The following is a 27,921-nucleotide window of genomic DNA, read 5'->3' as shown; positions in this document are numbered from 1 at the left end:
CATCTAGACTGTGAGCCCACTGTTGGGTAGGGACCGTCTCTAGATGTTGCCAACTTGGACTTCCCAAGCGCTTAGTCCAGTGTTCTGCACACAGTAAGTGCTCAATAAATACGATTGAATGAATGAAGCCAGAGCTTCTTGTCCTAGCTGAGGACCACCCTCACCGTATTTATTGAGCACTTACTGTGTGCAGAGCACTGGACTAAACGCTTGGGAAGTACAAGTTGGCAACATATGGAGACGATCCCTACCCAACAACGGGCTCCTGCTAATCACACATTCAGGGTCTCGCTGTGCAGGAAAAAGAAAAAAACATTTGGAAAGAGGGGATTTCCTTAGCAGAAATCCTGGAAATCTAAGCTGGAGACGAGGAGTTTTTTTTTTTTTAAGGGGCTGAGGAATGTCTGTCCCATGACCCTACGTGATTATATTAAACTGCATGACATAGAGTTTTAAAGTGAGTTATGCGTAAAAATTATTGTGCAAACTAAATACACAGCATCGACAAACCCTCGGAAAAGTAACGCTAGGCCCCTTTAGCACTATTATTACATTATTATGAAGTGTGCCCGTTTGTAAGGGTGCGTTTAAATTAGGCCCACTTGGAAGGTTGGCCTCGTCTCACCCTCCCGAGGCTGCAACCTTCAGTCTGAATTCGCATCTGATGCTCCCCGGAGCCGACGAGGTGGTGCGACGACGGGCCCGTCCTGGTGCCGGAGTCTCGTCGCTGCCCGCGGATCCGGAAACCTCCCTCCCCGGCCTCTCTTACGCGTGGCTCGGTTTCCCGGAATCCAAATCCGAGTCTTGCTGCAAAGACCCTATGTGCCCCGTGAAGCTGCTCGAAGGCTGACCCCAATCATAATAATCTGGAGCGAAGCTAAGGGAGGAAAAAAAAACCCGAGTCAATGAACCCAAAGCCTTTCGGACATCCTCCTCCCGCTTCTTCCATCTTCGGGTTTGATCGGGTGGCTGACGTCGTAACTGGAAGGGATGGTGAGGCCTACCAGTCTCCCGGACGATCCGACTAGTTATCGCTGCTGCAGCAGTATTGACTGGGCACCTACTGCTATTATTAATATTATTATGGCATTTGTTAAGCGCTTACTATGTGCAAAGCACTGTTCTAAGCGCTGAGCACTGAGCTGGGCCACCTGAGAGTATCGATGAATCAACGGCATTTCTTTTTTTTACATGGCATTTTTTTAAGTGCTTACTGTGTGCCATGTGTTTTTCTAAACTCTGGGGTCGATACAAGGTAATCCGGTTGGACACAGTCCCTGTCCCACGTGGGGCTCACGGTCTCACTCCCCATTTTCCAGATGAGGTAACTGAGGCACAAGGAAGTTAAGTGACTTGCCCAAGGTCATAAAGCAGACGGACGGCAGAGCCGGGATCAGAACCCAGGGCCTTCTGACTTGAACTCAATCTGCTTATAACCCATCAGTGTGGCTCAGTGGAAAGAGCCTGGGCTTTGGAGTCAGAGGTCATGGGTTCAAATCCCGGCCCCGCCGATTGTCAGCTGTGTGACTTTGGGCAAGTCACTTCACTTCTCTATGCCTCAGTTACCTCATCTGTGAAATGGGTATGAAGACTTCGAGCCACCCATGGGGCAACCCGATCACCTTGTAACCTCCCCAGTGCTTAGAACAGTGCTTTGCACATAGTAAGCGCTTAATAAATGTCATTATTATTGAGAAGCAGCGTGGCTCAGTGTAAAGAGCCCGGGCTTTGGAGTCAGATGTCATGGGTTCAAATCCCTGCTCCACCAATTGTCAGCCGTGTGACTTGGGGCAAGTCACTTCACTTCTCTGGGCCTCAGTTCCCTCATCTGTAAAATGGGGAAGAAGACTGTGAGCCCCCGTGGGACAACCTGATCATCTTGTAACCTCCCCAGCGCTTAGAACAGTGCTCTGCACATAGTAAGCGCTTAACAACTGCCATTATTACTGAGAAGCAGCGTGGCTCAGTGTAAAGAGCCCGGGCTTTGGAGTCAGAGGCCATGGGTTCAAATCCCCGCTCCGCCAATTGTCAGCTGGGTGACTTTGGGCAAGTCGCTTCACTTCTCTGTGCCCCAGTTCTATCATCTGTAAAATGGGGATGAAGACTGTGAGCCCCCGTGGGACAACCTGATCACCCTGTATCCTCCCCAGTGCTTAGAACAGTGCTCTGCACATAGTAAGCACTTAACAAATCCCATCATCATTATTATTATTGTATCCACCCCAGCACTTAGCACAGTGCCTGGCACACAGGAGGTGCTTACCAATTCAATTCAATCGTATTTATCGAGCGCTTACTGTGTGCAGAGCACTGTACTAAGCGCTTGGGAAGTCCAAGTTGGCAACATCTAGAGACGGTCCCTACCCAACAGCGGGCTCACAGTTTAGAAGAATACCAAATACCATTATTATTGCCCACCAACCCTCCCTCACCCCACCCCCTGCTTCCAGAAAACTGTGGGTCTCAGGAGCCGCGGTAACGCTCGGGAATAAACAGCCCTCCCGGGGGCTAGGGACTTTTCTCTCCCATCCACAGATCCTCCAAGGTCACGGGAAAGAGTGTCCATCTCATCTCACCTTCCCTGAAATCCCTGGGGGGCAACATTCCAGGCCAGGTTGTCATCGCTGTCGTACCTCCGAGGGTTGTCAAAGAAATAGGAGCGGGGGCTGAACGCGTGGCTGGGGACCCCTCTGGGGTTGCTCTGCAAGGATAGTGAGTGTCTTTAGACGTCTTACCCGAAGACGGCAGCCATCATCATCATCATCATCGTCAATCGTATTTATTGAGCGCTTACTGTGTGCAGAGCACTGTACTAAGCGCTTGGGAAGTACAAGTTGGCAACATATAAAGACAGTCCCTACCCAACAGTGGGCTCACAGTCTAAAAGGGGGAGACAAAACCAAACATACTAACAAAAGCCAGAACCCTCCCTCCGCCCACGGGGCCCGGGGTGGTGGGGAGAAGGTTCTGGTCCCCTGTTAGAACACTGCTTGGCACATAGTAAGTGCATAATAACAATAATAATAATAATAATAATAATAATAATAATGTCGGCATTTGTTAATTGCTTACTATGTGCAAAGCACTGTTCTAAGCGCTTGGGGGGATACAGAGTGATCAGGTTGTCCCACGTGGGGCTCACAGTCTTCATCCCCATTTTACAGATGAGGGAACTGAGGCTCAGAGAAGTGAAGTGACTTGCCCAAGGTCACACAGCAGACATGTGGCGGAGCCGGGATTCGAACCCATGACCTCGGACTCCAAAGCCCGGGCTCTTTCCACTGAGCCACGCTGCTTCTCTAATAAATGCCATTAAAAAAAAACTGAGGGGAAGGGAGTGGAGAATCCTCTGGGAATAGGAGGAAGCAGCATTGCCTAGTGGAGAGAGCACAGGCCTGGGTTCGAATCCCAGCTCCGCCACGTGTCTGCTGTGCAACCTTCAAAGCCCTACTGAGAGCTCACCTCCTCCAGGAGGCCTTCCCACACTGAGCCCCCTCCTTCCTCTCCCCCTACTCCCCCTCTCTTTACCTCCTTCCCCACAGCACCTGTATATATGTTTGTACAGATTTATTACTCTATTTTACTTGTACATATTTATTCTGTTTATTTCATTTGGTTTATATGTTTTGTTGTCTGTCTCCCCCTTCTAGACTGTGAGCCCGCTGTTGGGTAGGGACCGTCTCTCTATGTTGCCAACTTGGACTTCCCAAGTGCTTAGTCCAGTGCTCTGCACACAGTAAGCGCTCAATAAATACGACTGAATGAACGAATGAACCTTGGACAAGTCTCTGGGCCTCAATTCCCTCATCTGGAAAATGGGGATTGAGTCTGTGAGCCCCACGTGGGACAGGGACTAACTTGCAACGTGGGGCTCACGGTATTAATCCCCATTTTTCAGGTGAGGTAATTTCGGCCCAGAGAGGTGAAGTGACTTGCCCCAGGTCATACAGCCGACACGTGGCCGAGCAGAATTAGAACCCAGGTCCTTCCGACTCTCCAGCCTGTGCTCTATCCGCTAATTGGCCCCGAACTGTGACAGTCCAATCAATCAATCAATCAATCGTATTTATTGAGCGCTTACTGTGTGCAGAGCACTGTACTAAGCACTTGGGAAGTCCAAGTTGGCAACATATAGAGATGGTCCCTATCCAACAGTGGGCTCACAGTCTAAAAGGGGGAGACAAGACAACAAAACCAAACAGATTAACAAAATAAAATAAATAGAATAGATATGTACAAGTAAAATAAATAGAGTAATAAATCTGTACAAACATATATACATATATACAGGTGCTGGGGGGAAGGGAAGGAGGTAAGACGGGGGGGGATGGAGAGGGGGACGAGGGGGAGAGTCCAGGTCACAAAGTTAAGCCTGACCAGCTACTCTTCATTCAATCGTATTTACTGAGCGCTTACTGTGTGCAGAGCACTGTACTAAGCTCTTGAACTCTTGTTCTGAACTGTACTCTTGTTCCCTGCCAAAGCGTGGATGTCTGTTCCACGATGGAGCATGCTAAGTTTGTGATCAATGAAGATCCCAGAGCTCTGAGAGAGTTCTGGGACTCTTGGCCCCAACACGCTGCAGCACTCCGGGATGTGTAGCAGCATGGCTCAGTGGAAAGAGCCGGGCTTTGGAGTCACAGGTCATGGGTTCAAATCCCTGCTCCGCCAACTGTCAGCTGGGTGACTTTAGGCAAGTCACTTCGCTTCCCTGGGCCTCAGTTCCCTCATTTGTAAAATGGGAATTAAAACTGTGAGCCCCCCAGGGGACAACCTGATCCCCCTGTAATCTCCCCAGTGCTTAGAACAGTGCTCTGCACATAGAAAGCGCTTAATAAATGCCATTATTATTATTATTATTATTATTATTATTATTATTATTATTATTCTGTGGGCCTCAGTTCCCTCATTTGTAAAATGGGGATTAAAACTGTGAGCCCCCCGGGGGACAACCTGATCCCCCTGTAATCTCCCCAGCGCTTAGAACAGTGCTCTACACATAATAAGCGCTTAATAAATGCCATTATTATTACTATTATTATTATTATTCTCTGGGCCTCAGTTCCCTCATTTGTAAAATGGGGATTAAAACTGTGCAACCCCCCGGGGGACAACCTGATCCCCCTGTAATCTCCCCAGCGCTTAGAACAGTGCTCTGCACATAGTAAGCGCTTAATAAATGCCATTATTATTATTATTATTATTATTATTCTCTGGGCCTCAGTTCCCTCATTTGTAAAATGGGGATTAAAACTGTGAGCCCCCCGGGGGACAACCTGATCCCCCTGTAATCTCCCCAGCGCTTAGAACAGTGCTCTACACATAATAAGCGCTTAATAAATGCCATTATTATTACTATTATTATTATTATTCTCTGGGCCTCAGTTCCCTCATTTGTAAAATGGGGATTAAAACTGTGCAACCCCCCGGGGGACAACCTGATCCCCCTGTAATCTCCCCAGCGCTTAGAACAGTGCTCTGCACATAGTAAGCGCTTAATAAATGCCATTATTATTATTATTATTATTATTATTCTCTGGGCCTCAGTTCCCTCATTTGTAAAATGGGGATTAAAACTGTGAGCCCCCCGGGGGACAACCTGATCCCCCTGTAATCTCCCCAGCGCTTAGAACAGTGCTCTGCACATAGTAAGCGCTTAATAAATGCCATCATCATTATTATTATTATTCTTCTCTGGGCCTCAGTTCCCTCATTTGTAAAACGGGGATTAAAACTGTGAGCCCCCCCGGGGAACAACCTGATCCCCTTGTACTCTCCCCAGCGCTTAGAACAGTGCTCTGCACATAGTAAGCGCTTAATAAATGCCATCATCATTATTATTATTATTATTCTCTGGGCCTCAGTTCCCTCATTTGTAAAACGGGGATTAAAACTGTGAGCCCCCCGGGGGACAACCTGATCCCCCTGTAATCTCCCCAGCGCTTAGAACAGTGCTCTGCACATAGTAAGCGCTTAATAAATGCCATCATCATTATTATTATTATTATTCTCTGGGCCTCAGTTCCCTCATTTGTAAAACGGGGATTAAAACTGTGAGCCCCCCGGGGGACAACCTGATCCCCCTGTAATCTCCCCAGCGCTTAGAACAGTGCTCTGCACATAGTAAGCGCTTAACAAATATCACCATTATTATATTATTAGTGCCACAGCAGGCTGGGATCCTCTGACCCTCTCCTCCCTCCTGCTTCCTAGGAGAGGGGAAGGCGCGGGAGGCTGGGATCGTGTTGCGATGGCGGGATGGGACGGTGGTGGTGCGGCTTTCGACCACGACAGCGACGCACCCGCGTAGCGGGGAGCGACAAATCTCCCCCAGGTGCCGCCGCGTTCGCTCACCAGGTCCTTGATGGGGTTTCGCACCCGGAAGAAATAAACGACGAGGGAGGTGGGCAGGAGCTCCCACACGAAGAGGACCACCCCAAATACCACGTAACCGGCGTCCCCCAGCTGGCTCTTCAGATCGGCCTGTGGGGAGACGGAGGCGTGAGCGCTGAGCGGGAGGCAAGAGGAGGACCCCCCGTCCTCCCCGCAACACCGTTCATTCATTCAATCGTATTTACTGAGCACTTACTGTGGGCAGGGTATTGTACTAAGCGCTTGGAGGAGGACAATAGAACACAAACTGGAACAGAAAATCCCGGAGGGTCGGAGCCGCCTCCCAAGCTCGCAGGACAGACGATGACTCTCCCCGCCTTCAAAGCTTTATGAGGGCCCGTCTCCTCCAAGAAGCCTTCCCAGACTAAGCCCTTTCTTCCTCTTCTCCCACTCCCTTCTGCTTCGCCCTGACTTGCTCCCTTTGTTCATCCCCGCAGCACTTATATCCCGAACAGTGGAGCGTGGCTCAGTGGAAAGAGCCCGGGCTTTGGAGTCAGAAGTCATGGGCTCAAATCCCGGCTCCGCCGACTGTCAGCTGTGTGGCTTTGGGCAATAATAATAATAATATTAGCATTTATAAAGCGCTTACTATGTGCGAAGAACTGTTCTAAGCGCTGGGGGAGGTTACAAGGTGACCAGGTTGTCCCATGGGGGGCTCACAGTCTTAATCCCCATTTTACAGATGAGGGAACTGAGGCCCAGAGAAGTGAAGTGTAGAAGAGAAGTTTAGACTGTGAGCCCACTGTTGGGTAGGGACTGTCTCTATGTGTTGCCAATCTGTACTTCCCAAGCGCTTAGTACAGTGCTCTGCACATAGTAAGCGCTCAATAAATACGATTGATTGATTGATTGAAGTGACTTGCCCAATGTCACCCAGCTGACAATTGGCGGAGCCGGGATTTGAACCCATGAACTCTGACTCCAAAGCCCGGGCTCTTTCCACTGGGCCACGCTGCTTCCCCCAAGTCACTTCGCTTCTCTGCGCCTCAGTTCCCTCATCTGGAAAATGGGGATTAAGACTGTGAGCCTCCCGATATGGGACAACCTGATCACCTTGTAACCCCCTCAGCGCTTAGAACAGTGCTTTGCACATAGTAAGCACTTAATAAATGCCATTATTATTATTATTATCATTTATTTCTACTCAAGTCTGTCTCCCCGCCTCCTAGACTGTAAATTCCCTGTGGGCAAGGACTGTGTCTGTTTATTGCTGTATTGTACTCTCCCAAGCACTTGGTACAGTGTTCTGCACACAGTAAGCGCTCAATAAATATGACTGAATGAATCGTATAGGGCTCCGGGCTCAGTTTGGATGGAGTGATTGATGTAGGGGGGAGCCGGCTTCTCCCCCCCGGCTTTTGGGGGGTACCACTCGCCTGGTCCGACACATTGTACCAGTCGTAATCGAAGGAGCTTCCGTGCCGAGAGAAGGACAGCGTGAACAGGTTGTAGCAAGCCCTGGATGCGTACAGCAGGATCACCGTCACTCCGATGGCCGTCACCTGACACACGGAGGAGCCCTGAAAGGACAGCAGAAATAATAATAATAATGATAATGACGGTATTTGTTAAGCGCTTACTATGTGCAAAGCACTGTTTACTGAGTCTCAGTACTTAACTTCTCCTCAGAAATTCTGGAACAGGCCCGTCTGGTGGAGTGCGATCAGTCCCTGTGTGTTTTGTTTCTTCAAGCAACAGCCGCACCCACCCTGTGTTTAGTTTTGTGTTCATTGTTCTGCTGTGCTCTCCCCGGCGCTTAGTACAGCGCTCTGCACACAGTAAGTGATCGATAAATACGGTTGAATGACTAAGGAGGGCGGAGGATTTAATCCCTGTTTTACAGAGGGACAGAGAAGCGATTTGCCCGAGGTCACCGCAGCCATGTGGCGGATCTGGGGGATTCGAACCCAGCTCCTCTGCCCCCCAAGCCACGGCTGTTTCCACCGGGCAACACTGTTAGAAAGTGAGGTCACTCTATGAAACTGCTAGACTGTGAGCCCACTGTTGGGTAGGGACTGTCTCTAGATGTTGCCGGCTTGTGCTTCCCAAGCGCTTAGTACAGTGCTCTGCACACAGTAAGCGCTCAATTAATACGATTGAATGAATCCTCTAAAGGCTTGGGCCACTGGGCTTCCCAGGCAGGGAGCAGGACAGCAGAGAGACCACACTTGACCCTAGAGAAGCAGCAGGGCTTAGTGGCAAGAACCCGAGCTCGGGAGTCAGAGGTCGTGGGTTCTAATCCCGGCTCTGCCACTTGCCAGCTTCTCTTGTCACTTCTCGGCGCCTCAGTTCCCTCAGCTGGAAAATGGGGATGAAGACTGTGAGTCCCGTGTGGGACAACTGGATAATCTTGCGTCTCCCCCTGCGCCTCAGTTACCTCAGCTAGAAAATGGGGATGAAGCCTGTGAGCCCCGCGGGGGACAACCTGATCACCTTGTGTCTCCCCCGGCGCTTAGTAAGCACTTAAGAGAAGCAGTAAGCACCCTAGTAAGCACTTAGAGAAGCAGCGTGGCTCAGTGGAAAGAGCCCGGGCTTTGGAGTCAGAGGTCATGGGTTCGAATCCCAGCTCCGCCACATGTCTGCTGTGTGACCTTGGGCAAGTCACTTAACTTCTCTGAGCCTCAGTTCCCTCATCTGTAAAATGGGGATTAAGACCGTGAGTCTCACGTGGGACAACCTGATCACTTTGTATCCCCCCCAAGCGCTTAGAACACTGCTTTGTACATAGGAAGCGCTTAACAAATGCCAACATTATTATTATTACTTAAGAGAAGCAGTGTGGCTCAGTGGAAAGAGCCTGGGCTTTGGAGTCAGAGGTCATGGGTTCGAATCCCAGCTCCGCCACATGTCTGCTGTGTGACCTTGGGCAAGTCACTTAACTTCTCCGAGCCTGCTACCTCATCTGTAAAACGGGGATTGACTGTGAGCCCCCCGTGGGACAACCTGATCACCTTGTAACCCCCCCAGCGCTTAGAACAGTGCTTTGCACATAGTAAACGCTTAACAAATGCCATTATTATTATTATTACTTAACAAATACCACCATCAGCATTATTACCACTACTGTTACTACCTCAGGGAGAGACGCCTCCCCTTCCCTCAGACCCCTACCTTGGATTCCAAGTAGATGTTGGCCAGGGACATTTTGGAGATCTTGTAGAGGCAGACGGAGAGGGAGACGGCGCAGAGCACGAAGAGGGTGTCGTTGATGGCCACCCGCACCGAGACGACCACCTTCCTCTCCCAGGTCCCCGTCCTCACCAGCACGGCGCACGTCAGGTTGACCAGCAGGAAGAGGAGGCTGACAACCAGGGAGGCCAGGTACAGGGCCAGCCTGCGGCGACACGGGGAGACCGACCCGCACCTGAGGACGCCCCGGCGGGGCCTCTGGCCTCCGCTGGCCGGCGGGGGGTCGGGGGACGGCCCCTCACAGAGGCAGTGTCGCTAAGCAACTCTGTCCCCGGATCCCCCCACGAACTACAGACGAACGTCCAGCGGCTGACCGGCCTCGCCGAATCGGCCTGGCCTGGCGGGAACAGCCTGGGAGTTGGTGGGAAGCGGCTTATTATCATCATTATTTCCGACTGACATTAACCCGGCCGTCGCTCGGTGCGGGGACAGCGGGCGGGGGCGTCCCGGGAGACATCTTTTCAGCCCAATTCATTCACTCAATCGTATTTATCAATCAATCAATCAATCAATCAATCGTATTTATTGAGCGCTTACTATGTGCAGAGCACTGTACTAAGCGCTTGGGAAGTACAAATTGGCATCACATAGAGACAGTCCCTACCCAACAGTGGGCTCACAGTCTAAAAGGGGGAGGCAGAGAACAGAACCAAACATACCAACAAAATAAAATAAGTAGGATAGAAATGTACAGGTAAAATAAATAAATAAATAAATAAATAGAGTAATAAATATGTACAACCGTCATCATCATCATCAATCGTATTTATTGAGCGCTTACTGTGTGCAGAGCACTGTACTGAGCGCTTGGGAAGTATAAATTGGCAACATATAGAGACGGTCCCTACCCAACAGTGGGCTCACAGTCTAAAAGACTGCATTTATTTATTTATTTATTTATTTATTTATTTATTTATTTATCTATCTATTTATTTATTATTTATTTATTTATTTATTTATGTATTTATTGAGCGCTTACTGTGTGCAGGGCACTGTACTAAGCGCTTATGATTTCTGACCAGCGTGTTCAGGTGTTAAGTTTGGGGCTGAGGGAGGGAAAGGGTAATTGGATAGATGGGCCCATATGGGGCTTACAGTCAAACAGGGAGGGAGAAGGAGCATTCGGCTCCCATTTTACACAGGAGGAAATGGGCGCAGAGGGACGGTTTAATCAGTGACATCGGGGTGCTTACTGTGTACAGAGCCCGCATATAAGCCATACACAGAGAAGCAGCATCATCATCAATCGTATTTATTGAGCGCTTACTGTGTGCAGAGCACTGGACTAAGCGCTTGGGAAGTCCAAGTTGGCAACATATAGAGACAGTCCCTACCCACCAGTGGGCTCACAGTCTAAAAGGGGGAGACAGAGAACACAACCAAACATACTAACAAAATAAAATAAATAGAATAGATATGTACAAGTAAAATAAATAGAGTAACAAATATGTACAAACATATATACAGGTCATATATATATAGACAGCATTGTCTAGTGGTTAGAGCACAGGTCTGGACGTCGGAAGGACCTGGGTTCTAGGTGCCGGGCACCGTCCTAAGAGCTGGGGTGGATACAAGCAGATCGGGTCGGACACAATCCCTGTCTCACATGGGGCTCACCGTCTTAATCCCCGCTTTACAGATGAGGAAACTGAGGCACGGCAAAGTGAAGTGGCTTGCCCGAGGATCTCACAGCAGACGAGTGGCAGAGCTGGGATCAGAACCCAGGTAATTGTGGGGGAACACTGATCCCCACGGAGGGGGTTCCGCCGACCGGGGTCCGTCCGATTGATGAGTTTACCCCCAGCCTCACGAGACGCCCCCCACCACCCTGGGGACCCTTACCGGTATTTGAGCAGCTCAGGGGAGAACTTGGATTTGGCTTTGAAAATGACCTGTTAAAGAGAGGAGGAGAAAAGTTTAGGGGCGGGACTGACCGGCCTCAAGATAGTGCTGGCAGGATTAGGGCCGTTAAGTGGGAGCTTTTAGCCTCCAGCCTCTCTGGGCCCACTGAGGCAGCAAGGACCCTTTTCTGGGTCACTGGGCCTCTTACACAGCCAGTCAACAGGCGCAGTAGTGGTGACAGTCGGCACTGAACCATCCCCACCTCCCCACCCGGCCCTCTGTGTCTAGAGGCCTGCACCGCAAAGTGACTGGTGGGGTAGATTGTTTTTTAATGTTATCTGTTAAGCGCTTACTATATGAAAATAATAATGATAATGGCATTTATTAAGTGCTTACTATGTGCAAAGCACTGTTCTAAGCGCTGGGGAGGTTCTGTAAAGTCGGCTCAGGTATTACCGTGTCTGTTGTAGCCTAGGGGAAAGGGATGGAGCCCGGGAGACTGGCAGGCAGGAGTTCCACCTCTACCCCTGACCTGCTGTTCACTCTCGGGCAAATCGCTTACCCTCTCTGGGCCCTCAGTTTCCTCATCAGTGAAATGGGTGTAATGCACCTGCCTTCCCCGTAGGGTGATAAGTAATAATAATAATAATAATGATGGTGTTAAGCGCTTACTATGTGCCAAGCACTGCTCTAAGCTCTGGGGTAGATACAAGGTAATCAGGTTGTCCCATGTGGGGCTCACAGTCTTAATCCCCATTTTCCAGATGAGGTAACTGAGGCCCAGAGAAGTGAAGTGACTTGCCCAAGATCACCCAGGAGACAAGTGGTGGAGATGGGATTAATAATAATAATAATAATGGCATTTATTAAGCGCTTACTATGTGCAAAGCACCATTCTAAGCGATTAGAACCCATGACCTCTGTCCGATCTCTGACAAGGGGCTCACAGTCTTCATCCCCATTTCACAGATGAGGTAACCGAGGCCCAGAGAAGTGAAGTGACTGGCCCAAAGTCACCCAGCTGACAATTGGCGGAACCGGGATTGGAACCCATAACCTCTGACTCCAAAGCCCCTGCTCTTTCCACGGAGCCCCAGCAGACAAGTGGCAGAGCCAGGACCTTTCGACCGCCGGGCCCGTGCTCTATCCACTACACGCTGCTTCCCAAAGATTAATACTATGGCTTCATTGATGGGTCAGTCATTCAATCGTATTTACTGAGCGCTTATCGTGTGCAAAGCACTGTACTATGCGCTTGAGAGGGTACAGTCCCACACACTGCCGTTCCGAGCTGAATATCCTGGGGAGCCCCAGGAAGGATGGGGAAAGTTGTCCCTCCCAACCTGCCCTGTCCAGCCATGTGACCAGACTGTGAGCCCACTGTTGGGTAGGGACCGTCTCTATATGTTGCCAACCTGTACTTCCCAAGTGCTTAGTACAGTGCTCTGCACACAGTAAGCGCTCAATAAATACGATTGATTGATTGATTGATCCCGGGATTTCTCCCCACTGGTCCTCCCTCCTCGCACCCGCCGGTAGCCATTTGACCTCCGACACTCTTCCGGCCCAGCTGGGCCTTCGAGAGCTCAGGCCAATCGGGCGGAGATAATGATAATAATAATAATAATAATAATAATAATAATAATAATAATGATGGCATTTGTTAAGCGCTTACTATGTGCAAAGCACTGTTCTAAGCGCTGAGCACTGAGGGGCGAGGGTCCCGGACCCTGTCACAAGCCCCCGCCTCGCCCCCATTCATTTATTCATTCAATCGTATTTATTGAGCGCTTACTGTGCGCAGAGCACTGTAACCCCCGGCGACTCGCCCCGTCTCTTCCCCTTTCTGAGCTGCTTCTCTTACCGCAAGCTGAACCACAGAGGGTGGGTTCTCCAAACGCTCCTCACCGAGTTCCTCTATTAGCCACGTTGAAGGCACGCAAGTAGGACAGGGTCACTTCATCATCATCATCAATCGTATTTATTGAGCGCTTACTATGTGCACAGCACTGTACTAAGCGCTTGGGAAGTGCAAATTGGCAACATATAGAGACGGTCCCTACCCAACAGTGGGCTCGCAGTCACTTAAACCCTAACTCCAGAATCACGATCTTGGCTGCTTTTTATTTTCCCCCCAAGTGCTTAGTGGAAAGAGCCCGGGGTTGGGAGTCAGAGGTCATGGGTTCTAATTGCTTAGAACGGTGCTTTGCACATAGTAAGCGCTTAATAAATGCCATTATTATTATTATTATTATTATTATTATTATTAATCCCGTCTCCGCCACTTGTCTGCTGTCACTTTCCCTTCAAGGCCCTATTGAGAGCTCACCTCCTCCAGGAGGCCTTCCCAGACTGAGCCCCTTCCTTCCTCTCCCACTCGTCCCCCTCTCCATCCCCCCCTTCCCTTCCCCACAGCACCTGTATATATGTATATATGTTTGTACATATTTATTACTCTATTTATTTATTTTACTTGTACATATCTATTCTATTTATTTTATTTTGTTAGTATGTTTGGTTTTGTTCTCTGTCTCCCCCTTTTAGACTGTGAGCCCACTGTTGGGTAGGGACTGTCTCTAGATGTTGCCAATTTGTACTTCCCAAGCGCTTAGTACAGTGCTCTGCACATAGTAAGCGCTCAATAAATACGATTGATGATGATGATGATGATGATGATGCTGGGTGATCTTAGGCAAGTCACTTCACTTCTCTGGGCCTCAGTTCCCTCATCTGGAAAATGGGGATTAAGACTGTGAACCCCACGTGGGACAACCTGATTACCTTGTATCTACCCCAGAGCTTAGAGCAGTGCTTGGCACATAGTAAGCGCGTGGCTCAGTGGAAAGAGCATGGGCTTTGGAGTCAGAGGTCATGGGTTCAAATCCCGGCTCCGCCAACTGTCAGCTGGGTGACTTTGGGCATGTCACTTAACTTCTCTGTGCCTCGGTTACCACATCTGTAAAATGGGGATTGACTGTGAGCCCCAAGTGGGACAACCTGATCACCTTGTAACCTCCCCAGCGCTTAGAGCAGTGCTTTGCACATAGTAAGCGCTTGACAAATACCATCATTATTATTATTATTATTATTATTACTTATCTCCCTACGGGGAAGGCAGGTGCATTACACCCATTTCACTGATGAGGAAACTGAGGGCCCAGAGAGGGTAAGCGATTTGCACGAGGGTGAACAGCAGGTCAGGGGCAGAGGTGGAACTCCTGCCTGCCGGTCTCCCGGGCTCCATCCCTTTCTCCTAGGCTACAACAGACACGGTAATACCTGAGCCGACTTTACAGAAAAGGGAAGAAAAGTTCATCGTCCCTGGTCTAACCTTAAACTCTGCGGAAAAACAAGGCAAGAGTTTCAGAGCAAAAGCCTCTCTGAAAAAGCCAGAGCGGACGGAAGCCGCGTTCCCTCGGAAACGGACTCATATTTTCTAGAGCGGCGGGCTGGGGGAGACGCCAGGGGAAACTGGTGTCCATAGCGGCCTCCTCTCTAGCTGCAAAAGAAGAAATGTGGGTCACAAAGCGAAGTTTGGGCCCTCATATTAAAAAAAGCGCTCCGGCCGGCTTCTGCAAAAAATATCTTCCTTGAAATGAATCCCATTTCCTCCCTCTTCGACTTGGGATTTGAGGCCTCTCAGCCGTTTTAGGTCAAAAACTCACTGGAGCTTGAAGGGGGCAAGGTTGAAGTCAAACTGCGGGAAACCCGTCTCCCCTTAGACGGTGGGAAGCCCGGGGAATTTGTTCCCACAGGAAACTGGGAGAAAATGAACCTTGAGAAGAGTGTGGCCTAATGGATTCATTAATTCATTCAATCGTACTTATTGAGCGCTTACTGTGTGCAGGGCACTGGACTAAGCGCTTGGGAAGTACAAGCTGGCAACATCTAGGGACGGTCCCTACCCAACGGCGGGTTCACAGCCCTGGGAGTCAGAAGGACCTGGGTTCTAATCCCGGCTCCGCCACTTCTCTGCCGGGGGACCTTGGGCAAGTCACTTCACTTCTCTGGACCTCAGTTAGCTCATCTGTAGAATGGGGAAAGTGAACCCGATGTGGGACACGGACTGTGTCCAACCGGATTAGCTTGTACTTCCCCCGGCTTTTAGTATAGTGCTTGGCACATAGTAAGCGCCTACGAAATGCCACGTCTCTGGCTTCTCTGGACCTCAGTTACCTCATCTATAAAATGGGGCCAAGATGCCTGTTCTCCTTCCTTAGACGCCCTTGGACTCTGAGTCCCATGAGGGTCAGCAGCTGTTTCTGATCTGCTTATGTTGCATCAACCCCAGTGTTTAGTACAGTGCTTGGCACATAGAAAAAAATTAACGAGTACTACAATTATGATGATGATGTCTCTTTATTCGATTGTAGTCTTCCAAGCTCTCGGTACATAGTAATTACGACTGATGGACTCACGAGGCCAAAGCCCCGCATCCTTTCAGACAAAGTCTAGTGGCTAATTATCATTATTGCTAACAATAATAATAATAATTGTAGTATTTGTTAAGTGTTTACTGTGAACCAGGCACTGTACTAAACACTAGGGTAGATGCAAGCAAATCGGGTTGGACACAGTCCCTGCCCCAAGTGGGGCTCACAGTCTTCATCCCCATTGTCCAGATGAGGTAACTGAGGCCCAGAGAAGTGAAGTGACTCGCCCAAAGTCACACAGCAGACAAGTGGCAGAGCCGGGATTAGAACCCAGGTCCTTCGGACTCCCGGCCCGTGCGCTATCCACTAGGCCACGCTGCCTCTGCTCTGACTTGAAGACACCGGCCAAACAAACGCTCTGCCAATTCCCGCTGCGTCCGAGGGAACTCATTCATTCGTTCATTCATGCAACCGCATTTATTGAGCGCTTACTATGTGCAGAGCACTGGACTAAGCTCTTGGAAAGTACAATTCGGCAACAGAGACAATCCCTACCCAACAAAGGGCTCACAGTCTAGAAGGGGGGAGACAAACAACAAAACAAGTAAACAGGCATCAATACCATCAATATAAATAAATAGAAAGAATTATAAATATATACACATCATGAATAAAATCAATAGACTAATAAACATGTACACATATACACGAGTGCTTTGGAGCGGAGAGGGGGGTAGAGCAGAGGGAGCGAGTCGGGGCGATGGGGAGGGGAGGAGGAATAATAATAATAATAATAATAATGGCATTTATTAAGCGCTTACTGTGTGCAAAGCACTGTTCTAAGCGCTGGGGAGGTTACAAGGTGATCAGGTTGTCCCACGGGGGGCTCACAGTCTTCATCCCCATTTTCCACTTGAGGGAACTGAGGCGCAGAGAAGTGAAGTGATTTGCCCAAAGTCACACAGCCGGCAATTGGCGGAGGCAGGATTTGAACCCATGACCTCTGACTCCAAAGCCTGTGCTCTTTCCACTGAGCCACGCTGCAATCCGCAGTCAGGCATATAATAATAATGGTATTTGTTAAGTGCTTACAATGTGCAAAGCACTGTTCTAAGCGCTGGGGAGGTTACAAGGTGATCAGGTTGTCCCTTGGGGGGCTTACAGTTTTCATCCCCATTTTACAGATGAGGGAAAATTTCCCTCATCCTAAATTCCTAAAATTTCATCCCCTTTTTACAGATCATCATCATCATCATCAATCGTATTTACTGAGCGCTTACTATGTGCAGACCACTGTACTAAGCGCTTGGTAAGTACAAACTGGCAACATATAAAGACAGTCCCTACCCAACAGTGGGCTCACAGTCTAAAAGGGGGAGACAGAGAACAAAACCAAACATACTAACAAAATGAAATAAATAGGATAGATATGTACAAGTAAAATAGAGTAATAAATATGTACAACCATATATACAGATGCCCAGAGAAGTGAAATGACTTGCCCAAAGTCACCCAGCTGACAAGTGGCAGAGGCAGGATTTGAACCCATGACCTCTGACTCCAAAGCCTGGGCTCTTTCCACTGAGCCACGCTGCTCCTCCATCTACCCAACTAGGAAAATCACGGCCTCATTTACGGGTTTTCGTCTTTTTTAAATGAAGGAGAGAGAAAGAGGTCAACAAAGGCCTGGAGAATGAAGAGGAGAAGAAGGAGGAAGAGGAGCGGTGTCCATTCCACCTCAGGTGAGTCACCTGGCTCCAACCCCTCTACACCGAATTTTCCACCCCAAAGTGGCCCTGCCTCAGTTTCCTCAACGAGGAGGAGTTTGAGGCCGAGCGGGGACGGCTCTTCTTCTTGCACGTGACCGTTAGGAAGCAACGGTCCCGTGTTGCCTCTTCCTCATTTGTTTCCTCTTAAAAGACAAAGAAAAAAAGAAAAACCAGCGCTTAGTACAGTGCTCTTCTAGACTGTGAGCCCACTGTTGGGTAGGGACTGTCTCTCTACGTTGCCAACTTGTACTTCCCAAGCGCTTAGTACAGTGCTCTGCACACAGTAAGTGCTCAATAAATACGATTGAATGAATGAATGAACAGCACCATGGTAGTGAGTCACCTCATTTCTGCCACCACCAGCCACGACTCTGACGGGCTGTCAGTTAGTCAATCGTATCTACTGAGCACTTACTGTGTGCAGAGCACTGTACTAAGCGCTTGGGAGAGGGAGGCACCGAAGGGGGGCAGATTAATCCATCACTGGTATTTACAGAGTACGTATGGTGGGCAGGGGGCTAGATTGGGTTGCGCCCACCACAGGGGACGTGGCAGGGTATCAAAGGGGTAGAACCTGGGTTCTAATCCTGTCTCTGCCACTTATTTACAGTGTGACCTTGGACACAGTCTTCTAGGCTGTGAGCCCACTGTTGGGTAGGGACTGTCTCTGTATGTTGCCAACTTCTACTTCCCAAGCGCTTAGTACAGTGCTCTGCACACAGTAAGCGCTCAATAAATACGATTGAATGAATGAATGAATGAACAAATCTTTTTCCTCTCCTTTTCCCTCCCCATCCCCCCTGCCCTACCTCCTTCCCCTCCCCACAGCACCTGTATATATGTTTACACAGATTTATTACTCTATTTTACTTGTACATATTTACTATTGTATTTATTTTGTTAATGATGCGCATGTGAGCCCACTGTTGGGTAGGGACTGTCTGTATATGTTGCCAACTTGTACTTCCCAAGCGCTTAGTACAGTGCTCTGCACACAGTAAGCGCTCAATAAATACGATTGATTGATTTAGCTTTAATTCTATTTGTTCTGACGACTTGACGCCTGTCCACATGTTTTGTTTTGTTGTCCGTCTCCCCCTTCTAGACTGTGAGCCCGTTGTCGGGTAGGGACCATCTCTATATGTTGCCGACTTGTACTTCCCAAGCGCTTAGTACAGTGCTCTGCACACAGTAAGCCCTCAATAAATACGACTGAATGAATGAATGAAATCACTTCTCTTCTCTATGCCTCGGTTACCTCATCTGTAGAATGGGGATTCAGAGACAGTGAGCCCCATGTGGGATGGGGACTCCGTCCAACCTGATTAACTTTTATACTGCAGTGCATAGAATAGTGCTTGACACATAGCGAGCACTTCAGATTATTATTCTTTTTATTACTATTAATAATAAAGATTGTGGGCCCCATGTGGGACAGGGACTGGGCCCAACCCAATTTGTTTGTATCCGCCCTCGTCCTTAGTACGGTGCCTGGCGCTTCGTAAGTACATAAAAAATACCACAATTATTATTATTATTTACAAGACAATGAGATCAGACACAGATTCATTCATTCATTCATTCATTCAATCATATTTATTGAGCACTTACTGTGTGCAGAGCACTGTACTAAGCGCTTGGGAAGTCCAAGTTGGCAACATATAGAGACAGTCCCTACCCAACAGTGGGCTCACAGTCTAAAGGTGGGGGGAGACAGACATTAATATAAATAGATAAATTTAGAAGCAGCGGGGCTCAGTGGAAAGAGCACGGGCTTTGGAGTCAGAGGTCATAGGTTCAAATCCCGGCTCCGCCAATTGTCAGCTGTGTGACTTTGGGCAAGCCACTTCACTTCTCTGGGCCTCAGTTACCTCATCTGTAAAATGGGGATTAAATGTGAGCCCCGCAAGGGACAACCTAATCACCTTGTAACCTCCCCAGCGCTTTGAACGGTGCTTTGCACATAGTAAGCACTTAATAAATGCCCTTATTATTATTATTATTATTATTATTATAAATTATAGACATAGACAAAAAGGTCAGCCCGTCTCCCTGCCTTCCCAAGTGTCCCCTCCTTGCCTGTCTAACCTCCCTTCCTCCCCAGAAGTGGGCCCCGGGTTTTTCCCGACAGAAGACAGTTGCCATCAGGAGGGATTTAATGAGGAATGGGAGGGAGGAGGAGGGCTCCTCATAAATCTGAGCCCTCATTAAGCCTTTATAGAGCATCTCGCATCCGCAGACCATTTTACCACCCCTTTAACTAGCAAAAAGCAAGACTTTGGCCATTCCGGAATCCGGGCCGCCAAAGACCGTGCCCTGGACGGGTGGCCCCGGGGAGAGGGAGCCCATTAAAGCCTCTCGGGGAGGTTTTATGTCTGGGCCTCTCCCCAGAGCCTCCAGGATGGAGTTCGGAGATGCAAGGCCAAGGCCCTCCGGACAATCCCCGGGATCATCCTGCTCACTTTCCGGGAGTCAAAACTCCCCCCAGTCATGGTACTACCACCTCCCCGGGGGCCTGGGGCTCCCTGTCGGCTACCTTGGACAGCCAAGGTGGCCAGGAGGGGTTGAAGGGAAGGGAGCTGAAGTGGACAGGGTTGGTCTGGTCAGGAAGATCGGAAGCTCTCTGAGCACAGGGGCCGTCTTTTTACTTCTCTTGTACATTAACCGTGGTATTTGTCAAGCGCTTATTATGTGCCAAGCACTGACCGGGCAAGTCGCTTCACTTCTCCGGGCCTCAGTTCCCTCATCTGTAAAATGGGGACTAAGACTGTGAGCCCCAAGTGGGACAGAGACTGTGTCCAACCTGACTACTTGTACTTCCCAAGCGCTTAGTACAGTGCTCTGCACACAGTAAGCACTCAATAAATACGATTGATGATGATGATGATGATGATGACTAGCTTGTATCTACCCCAGTGCCTGACACTAAGTGCTTAACAAATGTCCCAATTATTATTATTAATATTTCTTCTAGACTGTGAGCCCGCTGCTGGGTAGGGACTGTCTCTATATGTTGCCAACTTGGACTTCCCAAGCGCTTAGTAAAGTGCTCTGCACACAGTAAGCGCTCAAGAAATACGATTGAATGAAGGAATGAATGAATATTACTATTACTCCTGTTAAGCATTGTGTCAGATACAAGAAACCTGGGGGCCAGTGTGCATTTCCTCTAGGCTTCATACAGTGACCTGTAGGCCACTGTGGGGCGCTCAGCACATTCATTTGATAGTAATAATAATAATAATGACGGCATTTATTAAGTGCTTACTATGTGCAAAGCACTGTTCTAAGCCCTGGGGAGGTTACAAGGTGATCAGCTTGTCCCATGGGGGGCTCACAGTCATAATCCCCATTTTCCAGATGAGGGAACTGAGGCCCAGAGAAGTGAAGTGACTTGCCCAAAGTCACCCACCTGACAAGTGGCAGAGCCAGGATTTGAACCCATGACCTCTGACTCCAAAGCCCATTCTCTTTCCACTGAGCCACGCTGCTTCTCAGCGTGTAGATGGTATTTATTGAGCACTTACTGTGTGCAGAGCATTGTACTAAGCGCTTGAGACTACAATATAACAATAAACAGACACATTCCCGACCCACAACGAGCAGACCACTCTGCCCACCGCCATAAAAAAAATATGGCATTTGTTAAACGCTTACTATGTGCTTGTTAATATGTTTTGTTTTATTCTCTGTCTCCCCCTTCTAGACTGTGAGCCCACTGTTGGGTAGGGACCGTCTCTCTATGTTGCCAACTTGGACTTCCCAAGCGCTTAGTACAGTGCTCTGCACACAGTAAGCGCTCAATAAATACGATTGAATGAATGAATGAATGAAATGCAAAGCACTGTTCTAAGCGCTGGGGAGGCTATAAGGTGATCAGGTTGTCCCATGGGGGGCTCACAGTCATAATCCCCATTTTACAGATGAGGGAACTGAGGCACAGAGAAGTAAAGTGACTTGCCCAAAGTCATAGTTAGTAATGCTCTGTGCTTACCACCGCAGTCAATGGGATTTATCGAGCATTAATGAGATGTGTTCTCAACGCTTAGGAGAGTTAGAAGGAATGATCTCAGCCCTCAAGGAGCTTACAATGTAGCAGTGCGGGACAGGGGAAGGGGGTCGCTCAGCACAGTGACCCTGCATGCCACGGCGAGGCACTCAGTATGATGCGGTCCCAAGATACAACCTAGGGAGGATGAATGAAGTAAGAGCTAAGGGAGAAACCTGAAATGTCCAAGTTTTGGCAGGTCCCAGAGCCAACATGCTGATTTTTCTCCTTCCTCAAACACCCAAACGCCATCCTCGTCCCCTCTTCCCACGCTCTGGTCCCCACCTAGGCCGGGCTGGGGTGGGAAGGTAACTGAATAATAATAATAGTATCTATTAATAACAATAATAATAATAATGATGGCATTTGTTAAGCACTTACTAGAATATTTTCCAAGAATATTCTCAAACATTTTAGCCAGAGCACAAAATTGTTTCTCAGGAACAACTTTAAAAGTCTTATTTTTTCAACCAATAATTTTAAAGCTTGGATTAATAACGGTATTAAGTGCTTACTGTCCGTTAAGCACTGTGCTAAAGTGCTAAGATTGAATAGACAAGGTATTTGATTCAGATACTATCCCTGGTCCACAAGGCATTTTATCCCCATTTTCCAGGGAAAGTGAGGCACAGGGAAGTGCTCAAGTATAGGTTCAGGAATATTTTCCAAGAATATTCTCAAACATTTTAGCCAGAGCACAAAATTGTTTCTCCAGAACAACTTTAAAAGTCTTATTTTTTTTAACCAATAATTTTAAAGCTTGGATTAATAACGGTGTTAAGTGCTTACTGTCCATTAAGCACTGTGCTAAAGTGCTAAGATTGAATAGACAAGGTATTTGATTCAGATACTATCCCTAGTCCACAAGGTATTTTTTCCCCATTTTCCAGGGAAAGTGAGGCACAGGGAAGTGCTCAAGTAGAGGTTCAGGAATGATTTCCAAGAATATTCTCAAACATTTTAGCCAGAGTACAAATTGTTTCTCCGGAACAACTTTAAGTCTTATTTTTTTTAACCAATAATTTTAAAGCTTGGATTAATAACGGTATTAAGTGCTTACTGTCTGTTAAGCACTGTGCTAAAGTGCTAAGTTTGAATAGACAAGGTATTACATTCAGATACTATCCCTAGTCCACAAGGTATTTTATCCCCATTTTCCAGGGAAAGTGAGGCACAGGGAAGTGCTTATTATTATCATTATTATTACTATTATTATAAGTCACTTCACTTCTCTGGGCCTCAGTGACCTCACCTGGAAAATGAGGATGAACAGTGAGGCATAGGGAAGTGCTCAAGTAGAGGTTCAGGAATATTTTCCAAGAATATTCTCAAACATTTTAGCCAGAGTACAAAATTGTTTCTCCGGAACAACTTTAAAAGTCTTATTTTTTTCAACCAATAATTTCAAAGCTTGGATTAATAACGGTATTAAGTGCTTACTGTCTGTTAAGCACTTTGCTAAAGTGCTAAGATTGAATAGACAAGGTATTTGATTCAGATACTATCCCTAGTCCACAAGGTATTTTATCCCCATTTTCCAGGGAAAGTGAGGCACAGGGAAGTGCTCAAGTAGAGGTTCAGGAATGATTTCCAAGAATATTCTCAAACATTTTAGCCAGAGTACAAAATTGTTTCTCCGGAACAACTTTAAAAGTCTTATTTTTTTTAACCAATAATTTTAAAGCTTGGATTAATAATGGTATTAAGTGCTTACTGTCTGTTAAGCACTGTGCTAAAGTGCTTAGATTGAATAGACAAGGTATTTGATTCAGATACTATCCCTAGTCCACAAGGTATTTTATCCCCATTTTCCAGGGAAAGTGAGGCACGGGGAAGTGCTCAAGTAGAGGTTCAGGAATGATTTCCAAGAATATTCTCAAACATTTTAGCCAGAGTACAAAATTGTTTCTCCGGAACAACTTTAAAAGTCCTATTTTTTTCAACCAATAATTTTAAAGCTTGGATTAATAACGGTATTAAGTGCTTACTGTCTGTTAAGCACTGTGCTAAAGTGTTAAGATTGAATAGACAAGGTATTTGATTCAGATACTATCCCTAGTCCACAAGGTATTTTATCCCCATTTTCCAGGGAAAGTGAGGCACAGGGAATTGCTCAAGTAGAGGTTCAGGAATGATTTCCAGGAATATTCTCAAACATTTTAGCCAGAGTACAAAATTGTTTCTCCGGAACAACTTTAAAAGTCTTATTTTTTTAACCAATAATTTTAAAGCTTGGATTAATAACGGTATTAAGTGCTTACTGTCTGTTAAACACTGTGTTAAAGTGCTAAGATTGAATAGACAAGGTATTTGATTCAGATACTATCCCTAGTCCACAAGCTATTTTATCCCCATTTACCAGGGAAAGTGAGGCACAGGGAAGTGCTCAAGTAGAGGTTCAGGAATATTTTCCAAGAATATTCTCAAACATTTTAGCCAGAGTACAAAATTGTTTCTCCGGAACAACTTTAAAAGTCTGATTTTTTCAACCAATAATTTTAAAGCTTGGATTAATAATGGTGTTAAGTGTTTACTGTCTGTTAAGCACTGTGCTAAAGTGCTAAGATTGAATAGACAAGGTATTTGATTCAGATACTATCCCTAGTCCACAAGGTATTTTATCCCCATTTTCCAGGGAAAGTGAGGCACAGGGAAGTGCTTACTATTATCATTATTATTACTATTATTATAAGTCACTTCACTTCTCTGGGCCTCAGTGACCTCACCTGGAAAACGGGGATGAAGACTGGGAGCCCACCGTGGGACACCTGAGCATCTTGTGACCTCCCCAGCGCTTAGAACAGTGCTTTGCACGTAGTAAGCTCTTAATAGATGTTATCATTATTATTATTATAAGTCACTTCACTTCTTTGGGTCTCAGTGACCTCACCTGGAAAACGGGGATGAATAATAATAGCAATTATTATTATTATTATCATTATAATTATTATTACTATTATTATAAGTCACTTCACTTCTCTGGCCCTCAGTGACCTCACCTGGAAAACGGGGATGAATAATAATAATTATTATTATTATCATTATCATTACTATTATTTATAGTCACTTCACTTCTCTGGGCCTCAGTAACCTCATCTGGAAAACGGGGATGAGTAATAATAATTATTATTATCATTATTATTACTATTATTATAAGCCACTTCACTCCTCTGGGCCTCAGTGACCTCACCTGGAAAACGTGGATGAAGACTTGGAACCACCCGTGGGACAACCTGAGCACTTTGTGACCTCCCCAGCAATTTGCACATAGTAAGTGCTTAATAAATGCTACCATTATTATTATTTATAGTCACTTCACTTCTCTGGGCCTTCAGTGACCTCACCTGGAAAACGGGGATGAAGACTGGGAGCCCCCGGTGGGACAACCTGATCACCTTGTATCCTCTCCAGCGCTTAGAACAGTACTTTGCACATAGTAAGCTCTTAATAAATGCTATTATTATTATTATAAGTCACTTCAAGTCACTTCACTTCTCTGGGCCTCAGTGACCTCACCTGGAAAACGGGGATGAAGACTGGGAGCCCCCCGTGGGACAACCTGAGCACCTTGTGACCTCCCCAGCGCTTTGCACATAGTAAGTGCTTAATAAATGCTACCATTATTATTATTTATAGTCACTTCACTTCTCTGGGCCTTCAGTGACCTCATCTGGAAAACGGGCATGAAGACTGGGAGCCCCCCATGGGACAACCTGAGCACCTTGTGACCTCCCCAGAGCTTTGCACATAGTAAGTGCTTAATAAATGCTATCATTATTATTATTTATAGTCACTTCACTTCTCTGGGCCTTAAGTGACCTCATCTGGAAAACGGGGATGAATAATAATAATTATCATCATCATCATCAATCGTATTTATTGAGCGCTTACTGTGTGCACAGCACTGTACTAAGCGCTTGGGAAGTACAAGTTGGCAACATCTAGAGACAGTCCCTACCCAACAGTGGGCTCACAGTCTAAAAGGGGGAGACAGAGAACAAAACCAAACCATACTAATAAAATAAATAGAATACATATGTACAAGTAAACTATTACTACTATTATTATAAGTCACTTCACTTCTCTGGGCCTCGGTGACCTCACCTGGAAAACGGGGATGAAGACTGGGAGCCCCCCGTGGGACAAACTGAGCACCTTGTCATCATCATCAATCGTATTTATTGCGCGCTTACTGTGTGCAGAGCACTGGACTGAGCGCTTGGGAAGTACAAATTGGCAGATTTGTGACCTCCCCGCGCTTAGAACAGTGCTAGTAAGTGCTTAATAATAATTCTTATTATTATCCCAGCCCCAGCATCCGTCTGAGACGGAGGTTTCAGGGCATCATCACCATCATCATCAATCGTACTTATTGAGCGCTTACTATGTGCAGAGCACTGTACTAAGCGCTTGGGAAGTCCAAATTGGCAAAATATAGAGACAGGGATGAATAATAATTATCATCACCATCAAGTCCAAGTTGGCAACATCGAGAAACAGTCCCTACCCAACATTGGGCTCACAGTCTAAAAGGGGGAGACAGAGACCAAAACCAAACATACTAACACAATAAAATAAACAGGTCCCAGCCCCCATATCTGGTTGAAGCAGGGGTCACAGGGGAGGGTGCCCTGCCCCTCTTGCCCCCCCTGGGCCCATCACCTGGCAGAAATAGAGGTTCATGAGGGTGAGAGTGAAGAACTGGAGGCAGACAGGGCAGCAGTAGAGCAGCCAGAAGGCGAAGGGCCCGAGCCTGTTGGCAGTGAGGAAGTCCCTGAAGTAGAAGGAGAAGAGGACGGTCCGGAGGGCGGCCCAGAGGAGGCAGAGGAAGAGGAAGACCGTCTGGTAGCTGAGCCGCTTGTGCCCGTGGTGGAGGACCAGCCAGAGCTGCGTGTAGACGAAGACGAACAGGAGCGAGTAGAAGCTGGTGTAGACCACGGTCAGCCCCAGCTTCACATAGGGGGGCACGGCCGGGGACAGAGTGGGGGACAGCGAGTCGTTGCCAAGGGGGATGCCCTCCACCAGCCGTTGCCAAGGGGGATGCCCTCCATGGGCAGAGGGGGGCACGGGGGTCCTCATGGGCTGCTGCGGCCCCCGCCGGCCTGGGCCATGGCAAGGGGGAGGGCAACCAGTCGCACCCCCTCGGTAGCCACGGGGATGGAGGAGGAGGAGGAGGAGGAAGAAGCCACATGATCCGGGCAGAGCAGGGTGACTCACTGGGGGGCTGGACCAGCCGGCGATTGGCCACCCCAATCGCCACCTCCTCATTCATTCAGTCCATCGGACTTAGTGAGCTCCGACTGTACGCAGAGCGCTGGACTAAGCGCCTGGGAAGCCCAAGTCGGCAGCATAATCGGGTGGTCATCATCATCAATCGTATTTATTGAGCGCTTACTAGGTGCAGAGCACTGGACTAAGCGCTTGGGAAGCCCAAATTGGCAACATCTAGAGACAGTCCCTACCCAACAGTGGGCTCACAGTCTAGAAGGGGGAGACAGAGAACAAAACCAAACATACAAACAAAATAAAATAAATAGAATAGATAGGTACAAGTAAAATAAATAGAGTAATAAATCTGTACAATCAATCAATCAATCGTATTTATTGAGCGCTTACTATGTGCAGAGCACTGGACTAAGCGCTTGGGAAGTCCAAATTGGCAACATCTAGAGACAGTCCCTACCCAACAGTGGGCTCCCAGTCTAAAAGGGGGAGACAGAGAACAAAACCAAACATACTAACAAAATAAAATAAAAGAATAGATAGGTACAAGTAAAATAAATAAATAAATAGATTAATAAATCTGTACAAACATATAGACATCTATACAGGTGCTGTGAGGAAGGGAAGGAGGTAAGATGGGGGGGATGGAGAGGGGGACGAGGGGGAGAGCAAGCAAGGGGCTCAGTGTGGGAAGGCCTCCTGGAGGAGGTGAGCTCTCAGCAGGGCCTTGAAGGGAGGAAGAGAACTAGCTTGGTGGATGGGCAGAGGGGTAGGGACTGTCTCTATATGTTGCCAATTTGTACTTCCCAAGCGCTTAGTACAGTGCTCTGCACATAGTAAGTGCTCAATAAATACGATTGATGATGATGATGATGATTGGGGGCATTCCAGGCCTGGGGGAGGACGTGGGCCGGGGGTCGATGGCGGGACAGGCGAGACAGGCGGGACAGGTCGGTTCTCCCCCCCCCCCCCCCCCCCCCCCCCCGGCCACACGATGCCACTCCCGGCAGTCGCATTGCATCAATCAATCAATCAATCAGTCGTGTTTATTGAGTGCTTCCTGCGTGCAGGGCACTGTACT

The 27,921-nt window shown here is 47.8% G+C and overlaps 1 protein-coding gene across 1 annotated transcript; it reads right to left on the bottom strand.

Annotated features, from left to right (window-relative positions):
- Window positions 1-116: 116 nt before the first annotated feature.
- GPR137B (G protein-coupled receptor 137B) lies at window positions 117-26,764 on the bottom strand. The gene is made up of 7 exons (XM_038761399.1): window positions 26,280-26,764; window positions 11,428-11,477; window positions 9,505-9,727; window positions 7,770-7,913; window positions 6,355-6,483; window positions 2,577-2,701; window positions 117-877 (listed from the first exon to the last, which is right to left on the bottom strand). The coding sequence occupies exons 1-7, from the start codon at window positions 26,694-26,696 to the stop codon at window positions 766-768; spliced, it is 1,200 nt and encodes a 399-aa protein (XP_038617327.1). The 5' UTR covers window positions 26,697-26,764; the 3' UTR covers window positions 117-765.
- Window positions 26,765-27,921: the final 1,157 nt, after the last annotated feature.

The sequence above is a fragment of the Tachyglossus aculeatus genome, chromosome 19 (assembly GCF_015852505.1).
Source record: "Tachyglossus aculeatus isolate mTacAcu1 chromosome 19, mTacAcu1.pri, whole genome shotgun sequence".
Taxonomy (NCBI): domain Eukaryota; kingdom Metazoa; phylum Chordata; class Mammalia; order Monotremata; family Tachyglossidae; genus Tachyglossus; species Tachyglossus aculeatus.
This window is presented reverse-complemented; position numbering and strand designations above follow the sequence as displayed.

Bases quoted from the DNA above. Each gene is read 5' to 3' on its own strand.
- GPR137B (XM_038761399.1), bottom strand. From the start codon at position 26,696: ATGAGGACCCCCGTGCCCCCCTCTGCCCATGGAGGGCATCCCCCTTGG. The intron at 6,484-7,769 runs GCGAGTGGTACC...GTCTCCCCACAG, and splicing joins GGTACAATGTGTCGGACCAG to GCCGATCTGAAGAGCCAGCT. The intron at 2,702-6,354 runs GTGAGCGAACGC...CTATCCTTGCAG, and splicing joins GAAACCCCATCAAGGACCTG to AGCAACCCCAGAGGGGTCCC.